We start from the raw sequence: 22,581 nt of genomic DNA on the forward strand, positions 1-22,581 counted from the left end.
GCAATTAGAATATGAGCCAACAGTGAGGCCTGGCAGTCAAAAGAGCCAACAGTAACCCAGGGTGTATCAGGCACAGCATCAGCAGCAGCTGGAGGAGACAACCGCCTCACTCAACACTGCACTGCTGTCGCCTCACCTCAGGGACTGTATGCAGCTTGGGGCATCTCAACAGAAGGACATCAGAATGATTGTCCGGAGGACACTGACAGAATAGTGAAAAGTCTTAAGGGTAAGCTTTACAAGGAGCTGCTGAGGTCACTTAGATTGTTCAGCTTAAAAAAACGGAACATCTGTGTTAAGCAATTAATGACTTTTCAAGCATAGCATCAGCAAGGTCGAGAATGGGAGATCTAGTTCACTGAGTTAAAAGAACAGACTGCCTTGAACAGAGGCAATCACCTCTCACCCAAGTATGAAAATCTATTTTAGTAAAAAACACACATGCATATGCACATGTATATGCATTACTTCAGTCATGTTGGTAAAGAAACTAAAATGAAGGTCCAGATGTATATGGTGGTCTTTCTTTCCTATCCCTCAGAACTGAAGTTCAGAACACTTTTGTACCATTCTTAGTGGTTTTATCAAACCACTTTAAGCAGTGAAATATCCTCAGAACAACACTCCTTGGTCTGTGAACTATGAATTAGGATGGAAGAATATGTAATTTCTCCATGAAGATAAGCAAGTTTAATAATTTTTACTATTCAAATTGTCCCCAAGTGCAGCCAGAATTCTTACAGTATTATAAAACTAGTTCAGTATTCCTAGAAATAGATACAGACATAATATTCTTGCTCAGAGACTGAAAAGACTAAACAATAAACTGAATGGCAAATGAATAAAAAATAGTATTTGTATCATGGAAAAGAAAGAACTACATATCAAAGTTGAAGTAGATGGTAGTGGAAACAAAACCAAAAAACCCACCAAAAAAACAAAAAAAAAAGCCTCTTTTCACCAACCTTCAGATAAAAGTAAAATACTGTTCGGATATCAGAAACTGTGACAGCAGAAGTGGCTACTTCTGTCTATAGGTGATTTGAGCTGACATTGCCTACCTGTTCAATTCAAGACAATCTGCAGGGATAGGTTGTTTTAAAATAAAAACATACTCTAAGAATGTTCCCAGAAGGCTTCTATAGTCACAAGTTTGTTTTTACAACTCTGTTCACTTGATGACCCCAGCTGATTACGTCCTGTTGTACGGATCAAAATGGAGCAGAGATTACAAAAATTAGAAAGCAGAGGCAAGGAATGTATTGGAGACAAATAAACTTTTGCTCCTCTAGTCAGTAACTTGACTCAAAATTATTGATACTTTGTCATTTGCACACTTTTGTTAATGTATTTACATCCATCTTATTTTATGGATGCAAGAATTTTCAAATATGAATACTTCTACCCCACCCTAACAGTCCTGTTCTGGAATATAGACACAATACAGAACAGCTACTTAGTTTTCCCTGCTCTAATTCACTAAGCACAATATTTCCTCTAAGGTGCATTCCTTTAAACTCCCTGAGAGAGAGCTTTTTTCCAGACTGCTCCAGCTGTTATCCTACACATTGAAAACAGATTAATTTATCCTTATTATCCTAAAGTGGACTGTGATTGTTTGAAATACATCAGAGCACCATCTTGTCACAGCAAAACAATTTTAAGAGATAAAAAGTGTGTATTTCAGTCTTACTCTATTTCTCTGTTATTGTTGGTGGTTCAGTTTTCAAGACTCACTCTTATTTTTAATTGGCCAGTGTAATGGCTTATGTTCAGCTTCTTAATTGAATGTGATAAAAAAAAGTCATTCTACCACACATTAGGACATGGTTCAGCATAGAATTCAAACTAAGGAATTATGCAAAGCTGTCCTAAAGTGAAATCCACAACTGTCAGACTTAAATACTAATCTCTCTTAAGATTAGTCTCCCTACTTTAAAGAAATACAGTGCACTTACGTGCTTGCTGCATTGGAAAAACACTTCTTCACACAGAGAAATCTTTCCAGCCTTCTACAAACATGGCTATCATCATTACAAAGACACCAACTCTAAGTAAGTATTGACAATGGCTGTCTAAGCACTGGTTCATTTGAAACTGATGCCATGCCACTGCATTGTTCAGTCACTCTGACTCATCAGTATTCAGTGTGCCTACTCCCAGGAACCGCTTGGGAAACATATTCAAGAAGATCCTCACTGAACAGAGATGTCTTCATAATCACACATAGATAGTTACAGCACACATCATGATCCATTTCTGTGATAACACTGCATTTTTAAGTACCAACTAAAGCCATTTCCTGAGCTGCATAACAGCTGACACAAGCAACTACTGAGCATCCCCCAGGACAGAGAACAAATAAAAGCTGAGTTCAAGCTCACCACTGCCATAAGGACCACCTCAACAGTGACCCCACTTCAGTCTACACTCGACTTTGTGTGCACAGAGCACATTTCCTGGTACAATGATCAAATTAGGAGCCAGAAAGTATTTTTACTGAGAATGATATTCTGTCTGAAAAGTGCAGGGTATGAAATAAACAGTACATTAATCACCTCTACGTCAAGCTGAAGTGATAGCTCTCAATCTGTCTCCCTTCAACTGGCAGTAACCAGTAGAACAGCAGTGGCACTGAAAACAACGAAGGAGCATTTGATAAAAGCACCAGAAGAGTTGACAGTACACAGACTCTCCAGCCAACACTGAATAGTATTTGTCACAGCAATGCCACTGGGGATCATCTGGATGTAGGCTTTGTGACTGGAGAAGAAAATATTAATACACAGGCTATGGACTTTATCCTTTTAATCCCCTGTGGCCATACCCCTATGCTCAGGTATCAAGGCTTCCTCTAAGATCAAGGGAATCAGAACAGGAGCTTACTCAGAGACTAAGGGCACAGGGTGGGGAGGAAATTAAGTGCCTTCAAGCAGCTGATTCTCATATTCTTAAGAGATTATTAGAGGTTCTAGCTGAAGGAAATACCTCCTCAACTTAAGAGATATACACTTTGACTTTCAGTACTGCAGTCTTCTGTGAGGGCCCTACCATCATCCAGCAGAGGCTGGATAAGAAACCCCATATCATTTCTTAGCAACTAGTCCTACCAGCACAAGCAGGACCTTTGCAGCCAGCTATGACCTTAACCATAAATATCTTTTTAGAGAATTCAGTTAGTGTCCTTCAAGCTACAGGATGCTGTTCTGCTTTCAGATATACAAATCTGTCACTGCTGCAATGGCAGCCACACCTCTGGTAAGATATTTTGGTCTCCAATTTTTAATACCATTTCCTGTTTTCAAAATTTCTTCTGTGTTCTTCAAACACAGGCCCCACTCCTCCCCACACCCAATTTTATAAAGAGTTTTTAAATAGCAGTATAGTCTTAAACACAATGTGCTGAGAGACTATGCTTATCGAAGAAACTTAATCCATAACCTAAATCTTTAACATATACTTGTGATGCGACTTTTTTCTGTACTTTTGTATTCAGAGAAGGAATACTAAAAATACTTAAATGGGAGGAAAATGAATGTGGGGTGTGCTCTTAAGATACCATACACTGCAAATGGTAGAATAGCAAAGGTCTTAAATATACAGTTTTAAGCCTTATTTTCTACAGTCTTTCTTCCATTATATTTATAGCTTTTACTTTACAGACCCTTACTCCTAAGAGTACTAAAGCTATTTAAAAGGGTTGAAAGTGCCAAGTTCATTATTTTCTTTTTTAAGAAAAAAACAAAGAAAAGGAGATGAGAAAAACACCTCACTGTCACAAATCTTTGCTGATAAGAGGAAGCATGTCCCAGGTATCAAGACACTGAAGCTGTACCTAGCATGAGACTGTCATTGCAGTCAGAGGAAAGCAGTGGATCAGCCACCTGGTTTTATGCAGGTTTTCTTTGCTAAGGTGAGCTGTGCTGTACACTGTGGCACCGTGACTTGGTAGGCAGCTCGCTGTGTGTCCAAGATAGGGCAGAGTGTGACAAACTACCAAAACCATCATACTGCTAAATATGCACACTGGTATAACAGTCCTGTGTACTGCATTAAAAAGATGACCAAAGTTCAAAGAGAAAGATCATTTGACACCCTTCTCCTCAATACTTCCTCAGCTGAGCTTGTAGAAGAGCCACAGAAGGTGAGGGGAAGATACTTAGACTAGAGACTCATTCAGAGTCCATCATTATTCCATATACCATCTTCTTTACAGCCTCCCCAAGAATCTGTCAATCTGTGATCACTCTCCTCTGTAATCCCAACCAAAATACATCAGCAAAGGTAAATATCTATTAAAAAATTTGCAAGTCATATTTCCAAAACCCCAAATTTTAATTCCTAAGCACCCAAAAAAATACACAAATCATTCAAAAAGTCTTCTAATATACTTGCCCAATATATTAATTACAAGATTATACTCATGCATAACCAAACTAAAAAAATTCTAACGCCTAACTTAAACTGAACTAAAGGCACTGATTTTAATAGACCTTCATCTGTGACCTTATGAAATAAAATGTCTACTTTCTTCATATTTGTCAACTTCCCAACTAATTTTAAAGACAGTGCAGGTAAAATATTACTGTTTAAAACCTGCATTGCTTCTTGGTTGAGTATGTCTAAGCAGAAGTCGCTGAAATAATTGCACTAATTTTTAGAAGATTCTACAATAAGAAGTAATATCCCAATTTTATCACGTCTGTTATTACATTCTTTCTTCATTCCATTTATCATTTATTTGCCTTACAAATGGCTGTCTGCCTATCTTTGGTAATTATAGGAACACATATTTCTATCTAGGAAAAAAAATGTAGACAGCTGTGTAATAATTTCACAATTCTTCAAAAAGTTTTGAAGGCATCATCATTATCGTTTCAAAATTTTTCCAGCAGAAGAAGAAACAGTTACATACAAACATGCATGCATAATTCACAAGTACATGTAAATGCCTCCTTCTATAAACATATATCTGCACATATAAACAAAAAAAAATTTAGGACAACTCCAACCCCGCAAAAAAAAGAACAAGAGGGGAGCAGGCAAAAGGAGTTTTATAGTGTCTATCACAGACAAGACTGTCTTCTAATATATTTTAATAGCTATTTTAAGGAGAGCACAATGATCAGGTTTTCTTCATCAACACAACAGACAGAACATGTGGTCTGCTTCACAAATGAGGAAATTAAGGTCTGCCTGCTAAAAACTAGGTAATTGATGGAAATACTTCAATAGTAGATTATTTTGGCTTAGGCATGCCTATGTACTAACAATTTCTTGCACTACATGTTCACCTATTTACACAGTAGCACTTATTTTTAGCTAAGGAGACTATTTACATGAGGCTGCAGCACTTAATCACAAAATTAAGACAGATCAAACAACTTGTTGAGCCATGAACGACTACACACTTGAGTTGTGAACCACTGTCAAGTGAAACATTTGACAATGATGGCCTAGATACATTTCCTTCAGAGGCCATTAGCATGCACCAGAGGATCTCCTGGAGTATCAACCTCAGCAGAATTTCTTAAGTTACTCAAGTCTACAGAGGCAAAAAACCCCAGTATTTGCATGAAAGGTATATAAAAAACTTGCACTTTCAAGTTGGACACTGTTCTGACATTTATTTTGATTAAGCTCTCACAAACAGCTGGTTCTGCTTAATTTAATCTCATTAAAAGTCCTAAGCAGACAAATTTAAGCAGGCCCTGTTCTACTATAAGTCTAACCAATAAAAACATGGGAGTCCACAAGTTTCCAAAGAACAAGCCTTCAGCCTCACGTTCACTGGTGCACGTGTATCTTCTAATTGTAAGTTGCAGCTTCAGTTGAATTGAGTGAAAAATGTTTCTCTAAGCCTGTGTTATTCCATGCCTTCTTACTTATTTGTAGTTTTAAGTAAGCAGACATTTCTTTTATTTGTGGCTGACTTAGGGAATCAACTGAAATGATGAAGTGGAAAGGTGCTCTGTGTTGACCAGCCGTCCCTGAAGAGACTGTAGTTAGCAACACAACTCAAGGTCCGTGTGCATTGAAGTGTGATGGATGATTTCACAGGGTTGGTAACTTGAACATATTGGTCACATGATTCCATCTGGTAACCTGTAAGGCCCTATAGAAACAGCTTCTGTCAGTCATATTTAGCTGGTTTTTTACTGGGCTAAGTATAAACAAAATAGGCAGGTGAGCTGCATTCAGTAAATTTAGAAGAGAGTGAGAAAGAAGATGAGCGCTGTAATGCAGATTTAACAGTCTGTTCTGGCAGTACATTTCCAAAAGCCCACTAACATTTAATGAAAGGGACAGAGCCTAAGTATAGCTAAATAGAACTCAGTTAAGTAAGCTTTAGAGGCCTTTTAAGGAAGGAGATGCATAAATTTCCCAATTTAAGAAAGACAACAAGGAAAATAAAAACTAAAACTCAATCACAGACACTACAAGCATTATTCCAGAACTGGGCTTAACAGCCACTTCTCTAACTGCAGCACTTACAGTACTTGAAGTGCTTTGACATTTCAGCAGTTTGAGATGGACCAATGCCACAAACAAGGAGGCATAAGAACATATATAAGAACTTATAATATATGAAGTGTGGTTAGACAGGTAAGCTGATCGGAAGATCATGTGGTGTACGGGAAAGATAGGGTCCCCACCCTCTCCAAAGCATTAACCAATGGTGATGTAACAAGTGGTGTGACAGCCGTGATGCAAGCGCTTCACGGGTATAAAAGGATGCGCGCGCGCATAAAATAAAACGCATTTTGCCATCCACCACATTGGTGTTAGTGTGCGATTTGTCCCGTCAGGCATGTAAGTTTAGCCGACGTGTCTCTCCTAACAAACTGGGTCGTCACGCCTCCATCCGTGAGGCAACATAGTGGTGCCGAAACCCGGGATCACCCCCCGGTGTACGGGTGAGGGAAGGTCACCTCCCAATCCTCAGGTGAGGGAAGGTCATCCCCCGATCAACGGGCGTGGGTGGATAGCCCCCCGATACACGCGGGCGCGGGTGATCAGGTGACGGGAGTCTCGCCGGTTGAGGAGAGACGGCCGGAGCAGCGGGACTGACTTCGGCAAGGGAGGACACTCCCGGTACCGTTGAGATGGAAGCACTCGACAATGTAATTGGGGAATTATATAATCAATGGGGGATAAATTGTAAAAGAAAGGATTTTGAGTGTGCAATTACGCGGCTGATGAAGTTGAGTGCGATAGATCGTCCTGTGGATGTGCTGCACTCAGGGTGCTGGGATAGATGCACCAAAGCACTCGCGAACGACGTTATGCTTTCAGGATCAAGTAAATGTTTGAAATGCTGGGGGAGAGTTATGTGAGCGCTGCAGAAAGCATTGCTCGAGCAGGAGGTGTGGAGTGCAGCTCGGAGCTGCTTAAAAGTGATTCTGAAAGTGGGGGTGGGAGCCACTACACAGACGGCGTTCGGTGATTGCCCCGCGGATTCGGATTCGTGGTTTAAAGTTAAAGAGCGGTTGCGGTCACGGTCTTGTTCCTCCGGTTCTACCCCCGATCTAACCGCTAAGCAGGGTCAGCAGTTAGGAGGTGTTAATACTCGTGAGTTCGAAAGCAGTTTCGGCAGTGCGGTCCCCGAGGAGGTTTGGGGGGGGCCACCACCATATGCGCCACAACATGGCGCCGGGAGAGAGGAAGAAGGGCGGGGCGAGGAGTCATTTCCCGCCACGGACACACGCAATCGAGAACCCGAGGGGAAGAGGGAGGAGAGCGCGGATGCTAAGAGGGAGGAGAGCCCAAGGCCCAGTCAGGGATCTCGCCCCAAAACATTCCCCTTGAAGGAAGGGACCTCCCCTAAAGAAGGGCGGAGAAGGGGAGAGAGAGAGGGTGGAGCCCAAGAAAAAGCCACCGCAGGCCGGAAACTCCTCATCATTCGACTTCCTCCTCCGAGTCGGATGAGGATTACGGTTACTCGTGGTATCCCGAACACTACCGCTCACAGCCCCTGTGGGATACAAAGCAAGGGGATACAAAGCGGTACCCTTCTACCCCAGATTCCGATCCAGATAGGAAAAGAATACCAGCGGTTTTTACCAAACTTACCGACTTAACACGTATGTGCCTTTATGTTCTCTCATTTCTAAGCCTGCCTTGCACCACACAAGGAGAACAAGATGCGCATCCCTACCGACCATGCGCGTGGACATTTCGTAATCCCGCGGACGGTAGAGTAATTGGGCAGACCGTGTCTAACGCTCCCAGTTTCATTGTTCGCCTCAGTGACATATTCAATCCAGAACAAATAGGACTTGACCCGCAAGGAAAGCCCTTGTGGTCGAGCGGAGTTAATCCTAGAGGCCTCAAAGCTTCCGAGATCTGGCAACCAGACTTCACCCTCTGCCAATTATTAAAACCCAGGGTGTGGCTCACAGTGACTGTGGATACATACAGCGGCATGATCGTCGTGACCCAGCATGCCAAAGCAAACTCCAAAGCAACAATCCAGCACTGGGTAACAGCCATGGCATGGCTTGGCATCCCAAAGCAGATCAAAACAGATAACGGGACAAACTTCATCTCCAAGTCAGTGCAGGAGTTCGCCACCAAGTGGAACATCGCCCTGAAGCAAGGCATCCCATACAACAGCATGGGACAGGCTATAGTGGAGAGAGCAAATCAAACCCTAAAGTCCAAGCTGGAGACCCTAGCAAAGGCCGAAGGGTTCACCAACGGTATCCCTCCACCAGAACAACCACAATTATTAGCCACCGCCTTGCTGGCAGTAAACCAGTTCCCCAGGGGAGATCAGACACAAGCTCCTTCCCAAAAACATTGGGCCATAGAGGCAATAAAAGAAGGTCTGCCAGTCAGCATTAAAAATGAGATAGGAGAACGGGAGGTGGGATGGAAATTGGTTACAACAGGTCGAGGGTACACGGTAGTTGAGAAAGGTAACATCATTAAGTGATGTCCGTTGAAATCAATAAAACCCGTGCTAGGTAACAAATCTAATGAAACTTGTGAGTTTCTCTTAGCAGGTCTACCCTGGTAACCCTCCTTGACAACTTTCCCTCACACCACCAAGAAGTGCTGCTTCTATGCTAACAAATCTGGACCAATCAGACAATCCTTGGCAGAACTCCAACAAAGACTGGAACAACGCAGCAGACAGTTTTCCAACAGATCTGGTTCGATTCGCTTTTTAACCATTCCCCATGGGTTACTACCCTCATATCCAGTTTAGCGGGACCAGTTGTAGTTGTTGTGTTCGCCCTTATATTCGGTCCCTGTCTCCTCAATAAGTTAGCCCAGTTTGTTAAAGCCCGTTTAAGCAGGATAGACATTATGTACTTAGAACAAAGGCAACTAGCCTAAGTTTAACAACAGTTCGTTTACTAACACGTTGCAGTTACTTTCAGTGTTACTAACAAGTTCGCAATTTCGTTAATACAAGTTTAACACAGTTGTAAAGTTCTCTGTTCATGGAGAGGAAGGAAATGTGGTTAGAGAGGCAATCCGATCGGAAATCACGTGGTGTACGGGAAAGATAGGGTCCCCACCCTCTCCAAAGTGTTAACCAATGGCGATGTAACAAGTGGCATGACAGCCGTGACGCAAGCACTTCACGGGTATAAAAGGATGCACGTGCAGAAAATAAAACGCATTTTGCCATCCACCACATTGGTGTTAGTGTGCAATTTGTCCCGTCAGGCATGTAAGTTTAGCCGACGTGTCTCTCCTAACAAACTAGGTCGTCACGCCTCCATTCGTGAGGCAACAATGAAGATAATATATAAGAGCAGTTAGTGCAGATAATCCTTCCTTCTACTGCCTTGTTTAATGTAACTGCACAAGTTTGTATTTATTCAACTCAAGTTATAGAAAAACCTTTTGTTAATAACACTTTGGCGGTCAAACCAACCTTTGCTACAGCACTGATTGCTGAGATCAATAATATTACAAAAGAGAGAAATCTGGTGCAGTCCACTGTCAATCAGTTCTCTTCTGAGCCACATTATGTTTCATTCATCATGCTGCGCACCCTACTTCCTTGCCCAGAGGGAAGGGAATTAAAAGGTCACCCCTTAGTCAATAAAATATATATTTAGCTATTTTGTGGGGAGGAAACAGTATCTTTAAGCAGTCATCCAAAGAAGACAGACTACCCAGAAGGTCGCATGCTGCTCCACATCAATAAACATCTTGATCTAGGAACTGAAATGAAAAATATCAAACCACTGAAGATACGAAAGGGGGACTCAGAGACCTGTCAGAAAAATTACAAAATCAGAGCTGAGCATTGCATTCAGCAAATAGATGATACAGAGATTGCAGAAATAAGCAGTGCTGGGAGCTAGGTTCAGCACATTCTGAAATTGTCAGTAACAGGAAAAAAATCACTTCAGATACTTAGTATATCTATCTACATTTTTTCTTAGGTCTCACTACTGGTAAACATGTAAGTCAGCTCCTCTTTCCTTTCTTTACCTCTTCCATTTTTCCAGGACCACTTCACCATAAGCATAATAATTTTTAAAAAAATTAAAAGAGTAATACCCTGCTGATACCTATTTTTTTATTCTTTTAATCCCAAAAATTGCTTTCTCCTCTATTCTTTCAGCCTCACTAATTGAAATGCTCCAGGGAACAGTCCTTGTGGAAATAAGAAAGATCACCTAAATTGTAATTGCATTGCATGTCAAAACAAACATTAGATGCTTAAGACAACAAAAATAGCACTGGGATTCTAAGAAAATACACTGATTTTTGCCATCCATGTTGCTATCAAAATACATATAGTAGATTCATCATCTCACTGAAGAACCGTAGCTGTAGCTGTGAAAACACAGTTTTCATACTAGAACTACTGTAACCAACCAAGAAAAAGCTAGAATACCAACCAATCGATATTCCACATTCTCTCCAAAAAAAAAAAAAAAGAACCTTGGCATTTCATCCTGAATCAACAGGTTTATATGCACTGAAACAAACCTGATGGCACCAAATTGCATAGTGAAATTGGAGGTACTTCAAATGCCAAACTATAAAGCTCTCTAGGATGGAACAGAGAATCAAGATGACAGGGTTACAAAAACACCACTAAATAGCTGGCTAAGAAAAATGATCAGAATGTCTGTGCCTGGAAAGGGTTTAAAGCTGCAGAATGGAAAAGACTCTGTGAAGTCCTGAAGTCACAAGAGGAAGAAAAAGGTACATTTCCTGATGGGAAACACACAAGAGAGAGAATAAACAAACATTACTTGTGGCAGTGAAGAAAATCAAATTTGCAATCAACTTTGACAGGTGTCCAACAATGAACTTCAGCTAATGTTCTGGGGAGGGAAAAAAAATCCCCAAAAATCCCAAAACAAATCTCAAACTCTATGGACCCCATAAATTTACATGCAAGTTATAGTGGATATTATACATAGTGTGTTGTATAGCTATACAGACAAAAGACATCTCTTATTTAACTTACACTTTGTCAACGCAAAATTAAAGAAATGTGTTCCTTTAAGGAACAAATTCACTATAAAGGTCTTCCTAGAAAGAGAAGGAAAGAAAAAAAGTAATTGTTTCCTATAACTGGTCCCTGGTTAAAAGGGACATATAGAACTGTACGTAACCAACTGCCAGCCCTCCTGCTGAAAAAGCTTGAACTTCTTGTACTACTAGACTTGACTCCTACTCCTATCAACATTATCTGACTCCAGGAGCATGCTCTGAGGACTACTTACACAATGAGACATCATGGCACAGAACTGCAAGTGTCAGAACTTGACACTTAAAGGATCAGATCACGAAAACATGTAAGCATATGTCCATTTTCGTTGAGGTCTACAGGTACATTCACATGTGAATGATTTTGGGACAAGGAAAATCTGAAAGAATCTAAAAAAAAAAAAAATTAAATTCTATTGAATGAGGACTATCCCTGTGCTTTCTGTATGTGTTACACTTTCCACAACTGTGCAATTCTTGGCATTTAGTAAGAAGTGTCCAGCATGGTGCAGGATTGTTCCTCATAAGAGTTGATTATGCTCCCACAGCCACTTAGAGGAAGATTTAGAAGCATGAAATAAGTACCTACACACCTACCTTTTCTCTTCATCTTTTAAAGTAGAAAAACATCAACTTAAAATGAAAAACACACCTGGGAAATGAAAATTAATTTATTCTGCTTTAAATTATTTTAGCCACTCAGTTTACCTCATAGTCCTACGTGCAAAAGGCCAACTACCAGTAGTGACTGCAGCAGCAGCTAAAAAGCACAAGATTTACGTAGGCACTCTTATTAGAGCTGAGGTAATTTAAGAGGAATGTCAGCACAAATTTACTTTTCAAATTTTATTACTCTGCTTTAAGAAGAGAAAGAATGCCTGCTATTGTAATTTTTAAAATATTTACAAAATCTTTGGTATCTGGTTTTAGTTGACAGAGTTAAAACCAAAACTCTAACGTCACCTCTCAACATGTTTCTTTAATTAGAAAATAGAACATAAGAACAAGAAAAATCACATTTAGTAAAAATAAAATTTTTAAAGAGAAATGTGATCACTCTTCACTCTAGATAAAAAGCAAGGCTACTGCTGAATTAAAAGGAGCTACATGTAGGCTGCTCTGCAAGTTGTGAGATTGTGAATCTGGCTTCCAAAGGTATCTGAGCTATTCAAACCAACTCCCTTTGAATGTGCAGGTTCCTAGCAGAGAGGGGCAAAAGGGGATGAAAATCTCAAGCCAATCACATCTATTCCAGTTGCATACTTTAATCTTGAACCAGAGATTAATTCTTACCCTCCTGTCTGCAGATTCAACTTCCTTCTCTTCTTTCGGTAGAGAACAATGTAACCTACTTTTAAATAATCTTTATTCCTCTTTAAAGGAAGGATGATGGAAACTGTCCTGGTGGTCATTCAGTATTGACATTTTCTTACAGCACAGAGACATTTCAAAATTCATCTCTGTACCATGAAGGCCTTCCAAAGTAATTTCTAACAGACATGTATTTTATTATTATAGAAACACAGGAAAGAAATTAAAAAGTTGAGCATAATTCAGAAGCAAAAGGGAACCATGGGGGAAAGAGGCAACATGCTCTTTGGCTTTGCAAACAGCAGGCAACAGAAAAACCACTGATCTACCATGATACTTTTCCTATTAAACCAAATACCGTTTTGAACATAACTATTTGTAATAACAGCATTAAGAATTAAAACAGAAGCCCATCCTGTGCAGTCAAAAAGGAATTCTAACAGAGGGAACCAAATGAAAAAACAACAATTTATTTGCTCTATCTCCTCCTGCTCTGCCTAGTGCCTGCAGTTACGAAGGCACTGTCCTCAGGTGGTGGTGCCACTCAGCCCCTGCTCTCTCAGACAAGGCTCCCAAGATTACGCCATTTTGAGGTAGACACCTGTCCACTGGCAACAAGCCTGTGAGCATCAACTGCAAAATGAGGCTACCACATGGCAACATCTTTCAGTTAATACAAAAGTTGCTTCCAGATTGAAACAGCTACCAAGAGGTGAAAAGCTCCAGATCACATTTCTAATCCTGCCTCTCTGCAACTTACTTTTCTTTACTTAGCAATGATTCATGTAAGTTTTCCTGGTCTTATAAATCTTGCTCCCTCAAATATGTTCCCCACATCACTTTGACTTTCATGCAGCAAGGATTTTTACAATGCATGTGAGAAATATTCTGTTGCTCATTATCTATTTGATAATGTACACTTAAGAAAAAAGGTCAGATAAAAATTGGTATAATGTGGAGCTCTAGTGGTAGTGAAGAAGTAAAGCAGCATGTAACACCAACCATGAAAAAGTAGATATTGACCTTTAGTAGGAAAACAGTAAGTGAAAATATCATAACAGATGGATTTTAAAAAAGGAAGAGGAAAAAAAGGGAAAGAGCTTCGCATCAAACATCATTTCAGGCTCACAGAATGCACCACTGCAAACAGCATGAGTAACTCTCATTTCGGTGCACGAACTTGCATCTTGTAATTCATTGCAGTTAAGTAACAGAAAAAATAAGATCAGTTTGCTCATGTTAGCCTTAAAAGAAAAAAAAATATATACTACAACAGGAAACCAATTTTCCTTACCAAAACTAACTGGGAGTTGAGTCATTCTATGCACTCTTTTAAAACAGTCCTAGTCATATATATTGTCCTTCCCATGATAGCCATGGCCACTCCTACACCAGCAAGTAAGTACTCTGTTCTCAACTATGTCATCACAAAAAGTGTACCAACCATTGTAGGCAGCTTTAACACTGAGATTAGGTAGTCCCTTCAGACTGATGAGTTTGGCAGGAATTGAATCCTGAACTAGGAGACCTCCTTCCTTATATTACAAGTACTGTCACACATCCTGCTGGTAAGAATAATCAGCTTAAGTCCTGTTGACAGTCGATATTCCACCTGTAAAGGAGATTGTTTTTTATACAGGCTGAGGGGATATGCAAAGCATCCTCTGCATCTAGTGTGCCTCATCATGGAGGATGCTGGAACCCTGTGAAACACTGGCATTATTTTCTTAACTTCAAAGGTGCTAAATGAACTTGGATATACGTTAGAAGAAGTTTCTAAAGCTAAAGCAACATTGACAGATATCAGACTATCAAAAAGGAGCACAGAGACCACAGAAATATTGCAGCATGAATGTATGAACAACTGTGCAGCCTTAGAAGGGCCCATTTCCAAAGTCAACCTGCAATTCCTTCCTAGGGAAACTGCTTTCCACCACGATTGCAGAAAAACAAGGCTGAAAAAAGCTCATGCATATATAACTGCTAACTTGCAACAGACCCTCTACCTATTTCAACTCATGTTATAAATCGATCAATATTTTTGCTAGGGACTTTCACTCTACTTCCCAAGTTGAGCACACAGTGCCCTGATTCAGTACTACCCTATTTAAGACAGAACATATTTCATGTGCTAGAGTAGACCATTAAGTGCTTCATAAATTGTTTGGTAACATCCGGCCTAATGGGTGGTTTTTATTAGCATTAATTCCAATCTAAGGCCACAGCGAAAACAAATCATTCTGGGCTTTACGTCTTTTCCACGCATGGAACAGCTGTCGATTGAAGAGGCATCCCCTGACTTAGTTGTATTTCAAAAACACGGATACCAAACACCCCAGAGTTACCAGCCTCCGAGAGGAGATTTCCAAGCTGTATCTGTTACCTGGTGGGCAGTTGCACTCTGGAGCCACTTCTCTCGCTATTCGTATTTTTGCGAAGTGCTCGTAGGATTTCTGGGGGCGAGAGAAGCAACATGAGGGCACTTGGTGAGCTCGCTCGCCGGAGGCAGCGATCCCGACCGCGGCCGCCAGCTGGAATGTACCGCTATGCCAGAGGCTGCGCAACCAGCGGTGGCTCGTTTGCCCGGATTCGGCCTGAGGTGCCTCAGAGACCTCACCACCCCCACATCAACAAAGCCAAGCCCGACACCTCGAGTTCTCTCCCCCCGCCGCCCGAAGTGACCCCGGTCCTTCTGCCTCCTCGACACGCGCGGTCGAGAAGCGCAGGGACGAGTCACAGATGAGGAAAGCGCCTCAGGGGCGGCGTACGCAGGGGTCCCCCGCCATCTCCATTCCGCCCGCTCCAGCAGCCCGGGGCACTCCAACCCCGCCGCCCCCTGGGGATGCGGGCTCACTTTCCCCGCTTCCCCCTCCACCTCCCACCCGAGAAACTCGCCACGGCCGCCCCCCGCCCCAAGCATCCCCCATGCCCGCCACACGCACAGCAGCGGCCACCACCGTCCCGCACACCTGGGCGAGAAGTCGTTCCACTTTCTCCTGCATCATCGCGTTCAGCTGCTCCAAGGAAAAGCCGGGTAGTGGCGGGAGCGGGGCGGCGGAGAAGCCCCCTCGGGCGCCTTCGATGGCCGCGACCCTGGCCTGGAGGTCACTGGTCCGCACCCCCAGGTAGACGCAGGAGGCCGCGGCCAGCGCGGAGAGGAGCGCGGCCAGTGCGGTGCCGACCGGCCCGGCCCTCCGCGGGCAGCGCTCCCCGCCGCAGCCAGGCTTCCCGAGGCCGGGCTTCCCGCTACCGCCGGGCTTCCCGCTACCATCCTGTCCTGCGGCTCCTCGGCTCTTCCCCAGCGTGCTCGCACACCCTTCAGCTGCGGCAGCTTTGATTTCCTTTCCTCCGCCCCCCATGGAGGCAATTAGTTTACAAACAACGATAACAAAAATAACAGCAACGAAGTAGGAGAAAATAAATAACAAAATGGCAAAATAATGACTTGAAAGAAGGAAAAAAACCGCGGCAAGTAGAAGCAAAGCCCGCAGCCGGCTCAGACACTTTGAAGGCGAAGCGGCAGCGCGCTTCGCTCCTCTCCGCACAGCCCGGCAGCGGTCGCGACCTACCCGCGGCAGGGGCGGCGGCAGGAGGCGGGGGCGACAGCCACAAGCAGGCAGCGGGGCTGGGTGCGAGGCGAGACCCGCGGCTTCCAGCCGCCCTTCGGAGGGAGCAGCGTGCTCTGCGAGCGCTTTGCCACTTGTCAGAGAGGTTTTCAGGCGCGGGGCGGGAAGCTCCCCCGCCTCTGCCTCTCGCTCCCCTCCCCGCCGCCGCCGGAGGACTTGTTGCTCCCGCTCCACCTGCCTGCCGGCGCCCAGCAGCCGCGCCGCGCCAGGCAGGGAAGCCCGCAGGCGGCAGGCAGCCCGCGCTGCCCCGCATCCCCGCCCTCATCGGCATAATTTATTCACCTAGGCGGAGGGGCCTCGTGCGGGCCGCGGGGGGCTCTCTTTGCGTAATGTCTGCACTGTGTGCAGGACATCAGACTCACAAATTAGGAGGGCGAGGGTCGCAGAGTCCTCGGGAGGGGCGCCCGCGCCGGGCGGTGGCGGGGAGGGGGCTGCAAGGGGCGGCTGGCCGCACCGGGGCAGCTCCGGCGCACCGAGCAAATTTATGGCAGTTTATGGCTGGGCTGTCATGCCCACGGTGCAGGCATAAAGCACGGGAGAGCTCCGTTGTCCCGTTCTTTTTTTAGAGTGCAGAGGATAAACGCGTATAACTCACCATCGCAGGCAGGCGATGCGAGGGCTCACTTCCAAAGAAGTAGCCTGCACTAACATCCTATTGTATGAAGATTTAATTTTAGCCGGTTTTCTTTCTGCTTGTTTATTTATCAAGTTGCTTCTTCACTGTGCAGTGCACACTAGGCAGTTTTTCATTGTGCCTGGTTTGGTCGACTAGCAAAAGAGCATCAACATCCAAAGAACTGCAGGTGTGGCTTGACAGGAAGCTTGGTGGTTTCTGGTCCTTTCCTTCTGCCTCTTACCTTCCAAATGCTGCACTGACCTGCTGTAGTTTGGTTCTCATCTTGGAATTGCTGCAGCACACCTCCTAGAAATCACTTTTGTGTGACTTTCCTGTGTTTGGTACACTTTTTGGCTCAGAGAAACTTCTCAAAGCAGGACCAGATATTGAAAAAACATATAGCTCGCTCTGTTTGGCGTTTACTTATGTGACCACTGACTACTTACAAGATATGGGATGAAAAAAGTTGTCCAACTACAGCACTTCTCAGACCGAGAGTGTTAGTTTATACTATGAATCAAGTTTCCTTATGGAATCGTATTTGTGCAGTTTTATTACCTATTGTTTCCCAAGTATTCGAGCAGTCACAACTGCCATGAAGACATGGATCCAGAACAGCCTTGTGGGTTTCAGTCTAATTACTTAGACTTTGAATAAAGTGTACCAGAAGTTCATAGCTAGTCATTTATTCTTCATCATTTGTCGCTTCTTTTTAAACAAAAAGTTTTGTGTACAGTAAATTCACGAATACAAGCCGCACTGAGTATAAGCCGCATCGCTGGGTGTTGGCAAACATTTTGGTTTTTGTCCATAAATAAGCCGCACCCGAGTATAAGCTGCTCTGTGTTGGCAGCGAGGACCCGCGTGCAACAAAGTTGCCAAATAGTAACAGAATCGCAGCAGGGCGGGGTTTACTGGCTCGGCTCGGGCCATGAGGGCTCAGGGCTGCCGACAGGGTTGGGTGGCCCAGCTCGGCACTGCTGCTCGGGGCCGGCTGCCACCACCGCTGGGCTCAGTCACCCCGGCCCGGCGCTGCCCCGTGGCAGCAGGTGGGGCAAAGAGCCCGCCGGCACCTGCGGTGGCCACGGGAGCCGGGGATGTAGCCTGCCTGCTCCTGCGGCGGCGGCACACGGGGACGGGAGCCCCCCGAGCCGCGGGGCCAAGCGGAGAGAGCTGCCCTGCCTTCCCCCAAGCCGTGGGGACAGGCAGGAGAGAACCCCTGCCTCCTCTGAGCCGCGGGGCCAGCAGGAGAGAGCTGCCCCTGCTTTCCCCGAGCCTCGGGGCCAGCAGGAGAGAGCTGTCCCCACCTTCACCACCCCCTGTGCTGCCTGCACGGAGCAGCTCCACCCGCCGAGCAACAGAGTATCAATTTGTAACAACTGCGCAAATGCAGGGTTTTACTGGCAGGAGCTCGACTTTGCAGTTTGCACTGACTTGGTTTGCACTCCCAGGGTTGAAAACGTCAGAAAATTATTCACATATTGGCCGCACCTGAATATTAGCCGCATTCCCGGTATGGGAGCAAAATTTTGGTCTAAACGGTGCAGCTTGTATTCGTGAAATTACTGTACTCTAGTCAGAGGGAAGAAACCACGATTACATAGCCCTAGGTGATAGTTTCTTCACTATAGACAGTTAAGAGTTGCAAGGGACAGTTTGCAAACAAATTCCACCAAGCAGCACGTACCTTATGGTCAGGATTTAAAATAACAACTGCACTTTTCAAAGCAAGGACTTGCTCACAGACTATCTGTCGACAATAAGAAGTTGAAATAGTATTTGTAATTAATAAACTGAAAGCAGAAAATAAGTAATACCAACATGCTCTTATTTGGCGCACAGCATGGGCTCCCTGAGTATGGTATGAGCAGTGCCCAGGCTGCCTCAGAGTGGCTGGCAGCCCACGAGGTGCTGGAAGCCATTGGCACCAGGTCCAGCGCTTCACATTACCCCCTGTTGTTAGTAGCCAGCACCATTACTCACCCCTACTCATGGTGACATCCAGCAAAGTAACCTTGCAAACCCTGAGGATATGATTGTCATTTTCTGCAGGGGGTTAGTGAGGCGCCGCTGGGAGCAGGACGGCTGCCTGCACCCGCTGCTGCCTCACAGCAGCACTGCTTCACTCGTAGTGGGCAAGTGCGTGCGGCTCATCTGGGCCAGGGTGACATTTCCTCCTAAGATCAGCTTTTCTTATTTTAGGGCAGATACAGACATCCTCTGGATGCTTCAGTGCCCCATCAGGGGCACACACAACCATGTACCTATAGGTCAGTGGGATGTGGCTCGATGTTTTGCTTGGCCAAATGATGCAATCTTTGTGCCCAAGCATCTTTCTGTTCTAGCGTCATGCCATCCGTTTGTTTTGGACAAGGCATATTCTACATCAGAAATTTAATAGCCTGAGACAGAAAGTCCCTTGTTACATTAGATTTGTACGTACTTGCCGTCATAAAGATTGCGAAATGAGCCAGATTACCATGTTTCTGTGGGGCACAGTGCAAAGCCATGTTCTGACTGAGTAACAAATCCCATGCTAGATGCTTCTTATTCTGAAGAGTATGATGGGAAATCTTTCTTTTTTCTGTCTGGGACAAATAGAAAAATCTGCCAAACTCGAATCAAACCAGGAAAGCAGAACCCTAAAATATCCAGGAAATTGTTTCCATGATCTTTTCCACAATAGGTAGCTATACTTCTACACAATTGGAAGAAATGCTAGCCCTGCCTGGTGACACCTCTGAAAAGAGGTGAGGCTCATGCTTGTGTGTACATGGGTCTGCTCAAACATATCCTCAGACAAAAGGAAACGTAATGAAGAAGAGCAAGAGGAGAAAGACCAGTGTTAAGTCTGTCTCCTTGCTCCAGCTTAAAGTTACAGTTTTCTTTTTGCTAAAGCTTGGTTCTGGGAAAGATGTCAGCTTGGAAATTACTTGATAATGGCAGAGTCTGAGAACAAATTATTTCCCATAGCTTTTTTCCTAATGTGTATTCACCTAGAAACAGATAACAGAGAGCCTTTGAAAATGTAAATTAGCAGTGTCCTCTGCTGCAGCAAAACCATGGTGATTTTCCTGATGGAGGCATTATTTATCCACTTCATGGCAAGGTTGGTCCGGAACAGACTGGACTGGACTGGACTGCAGAATCCAAGCAGCAAGCTAAATTATGCACAGTCTGATTAAATCTAGCACAGGAGTTGTTTGTGTAGGCGAAGAACAGAACACAGATGTTTTACCTGTTATAAAAATCTCCGGTCACGTCTGCCTGAGTCGAGAGCATTAAAGCAGCCATACCCTCCCATGCTCAGTTACTTGATACCATCAAGTGGACAACCGGCAGCTTTGCAGTATGCTTGTCCCATCTAAATAAAATAAACCAGAGGAAAAAAATGTCAAGGCACAACATTTGCTGCTTTTGCCAGCTTTCCACAAGCGGGAGGCAGAGCAAATCCAGGACATGCATATGTTCAGTGCCAGTGAGCCTGCTTCTTATTTTGCAGCCATGATGATGCCAGAGTAAAGAAGGCATCTACTTAGGATCATAACTAAGATTAAAACCAGATTGCTGTAGCACTTTTGAGAATGCTATCCATGTAATGAAAAACGGGGTTTCTTTTTTTTTCTCTTTCTATCTTAAAAGAAGCCACTATAATTTTAACCTTTTTTTATTGGCAAAGATTTATAGGTCTTGAATTAGAGAGAGTAGCTCAGTCTAACAAGTTAAACTCCTATTCCAGGAGCAAACCAGACAGCAGTTTGTATGGGCAAGCAGTAATTTAACTGCTTACTGCCAGGAGCTGTATCTCAGATGTTACTGGTCAAATTTAAGATATTATACCATGCAAGTTTAGGTTGTAAAACACCTAAAATGTTTTAAAAGCCTATTTTGTATCTAATAGACAGAATACAGCAGTTTGAAATAATACCTGTACACCAGATATTTTGAGCTGGCCACTAACACACACAGGGAGAGTATAAGAAATGGCAAATCTGAAGCACTCCAACTCAAAGGAGGAGAATTTTAAGTAAGGTCTGCTGAAGTGCTAATGCACACAGACGTGAGGCAGCCACACTTCCCACCAAGAGGGAAATGTTCTTGCTTTGAAGCAGCAGATCTTGTGTATGAGCAGGCCAAAGTATTGACACAAGATGCTACTGTTTGCATTTCATCGGTCTGTGTTTGAAGATGTGGATGGTGTTTGCAGACAACAGTTTTCCATCAGATAGGACTAGTGTCTTGAGTACTTTCCATATTTTTATGTCCAAAGCATGCTGTATTCTGGCTGGCCAATCCACAGGCCACTACTGGATTTCTTTACCAGATACAACATAAACTTGTGACTAAAATTATGCAAAAACAGATGAGTGAAAAACAAGCATTCATCTGCTGAAACAACAAGTCATGTTAAATTTGTGAGATATATATTGCATATGTGATCAGTAAAGGCAGAAGGCAGAGAATAAATACAAACAGGGATTGCAGTCTAGGACCTCGAGTTAGAGCTGAGGTGATACACACAAAGGTAAACGCTCAAATGGTCAATGATAGTTATGCAAACCCTTCTTCTGCAAAGGTTCCCACTTTCAAATGGAGCTTATGTATTATTCATTCTATGTGAAGCCAAATTGTATCTGCATTCTGCTTCTTCCTCCATTCATCTCTCTCCTGCTCAGTTCAGCCTTCAAATTGGAGTGCATCTTGCACCCTGAATGAGATTTTACTCAACTATTTTATACTTATATGGGGGAAATGCAAGCTGGAAGGAGAATCCAGCACTCTTCTCACTTCTCAGCTCCCTGGAAGGTTAGGTAACATGGTATTTCTCATTGACCTGCTCATAATATCTGCCAAGAGAGCTCAGAATCACCAGAAAAACAACTTACTTCACTGCTTTGGGAAGAAAATTGGAAAAGCCTCTCACTTTCAAATATCTAAATTGATTGCCTTCTGTCACTTTAAATTTAATATAAGCACATTACAGTATACATGATGCAGTACATTAATATACCTAGCAGATGGATAATGCTTGTGATTTAATACTTAGATATACTCATTTCACATCTACTATACAAACACTTAATATATTTGAATTTTTAAGTCAGGCATCTTCAGTCTAGAGGCAATTGAGTCACATTATTTAGTTTATTAGTTTCATAACCTTATTGGTATTTTGGCAAACCTGATATTAAAAATAAAAAAAAAAAAGAAAAACACCAAAAAACTTACATCTGGATTTTAATATATTTCACAGCATTTCCTTTTTCAACATGATGAAACCAGGTCTCTTAGACCTATAAACTGATTCAAGACAAAATTCAGACCCTGTATGTCATTCTTTACTAAAATTCACATGAATGTGTTACAAAACACTTCATAACAGATAAACCATCTTACATTTTTCATAGATTCAAATACTTGCTTTAAAATGCAGCTGATTTTTGGGAACTTTGGCAGGAATTTTACTGAATGGAGACCTGTCATCAGAAACAGGGATGAGGAGACCAGACCTGAGAACCTCAGACATAAAAAAACCCCAACATCCTTGCCCTGGCT

The 22,581-nt window shown here is 43.3% G+C and overlaps 1 protein-coding gene across 5 annotated transcripts in view; it reads right to left on the reverse strand.

The window, feature by feature from the left end:
• COL25A1 (collagen type XXV alpha 1 chain) overlaps positions 1-16,345 on the reverse strand; it is a 333,111-nt gene extending 316,766 nt beyond the window's left edge. For all 5 annotated transcript variants that reach the window (XM_042779283.1, XM_042779281.1, XM_042779282.1 and 2 more), the window contains exons 1-2: positions 15,753-16,345; positions 15,167-15,236 (exon numbers count right to left, since the gene is read on the reverse strand). In XM_042779283.1, coding sequence (XP_042635217.1) covers positions 15,167-15,236; positions 15,753-16,142 — 460 coding nt within the window. In that variant the 5' untranslated portion in view covers positions 16,143-16,345. The remainder of the gene's footprint in view (positions 1-15,166; positions 15,237-15,752) is intronic.
• Between the last annotated feature and the right edge of the window lie 6,236 nt (positions 16,346-22,581).

The sequence above is a fragment of the Catharus ustulatus genome, chromosome 5 (assembly GCF_009819885.2).
Source record: "Catharus ustulatus isolate bCatUst1 chromosome 5, bCatUst1.pri.v2, whole genome shotgun sequence".
Classification (NCBI taxonomy): Eukaryota; Metazoa; Chordata; class Aves; order Passeriformes; family Turdidae; genus Catharus; species Catharus ustulatus.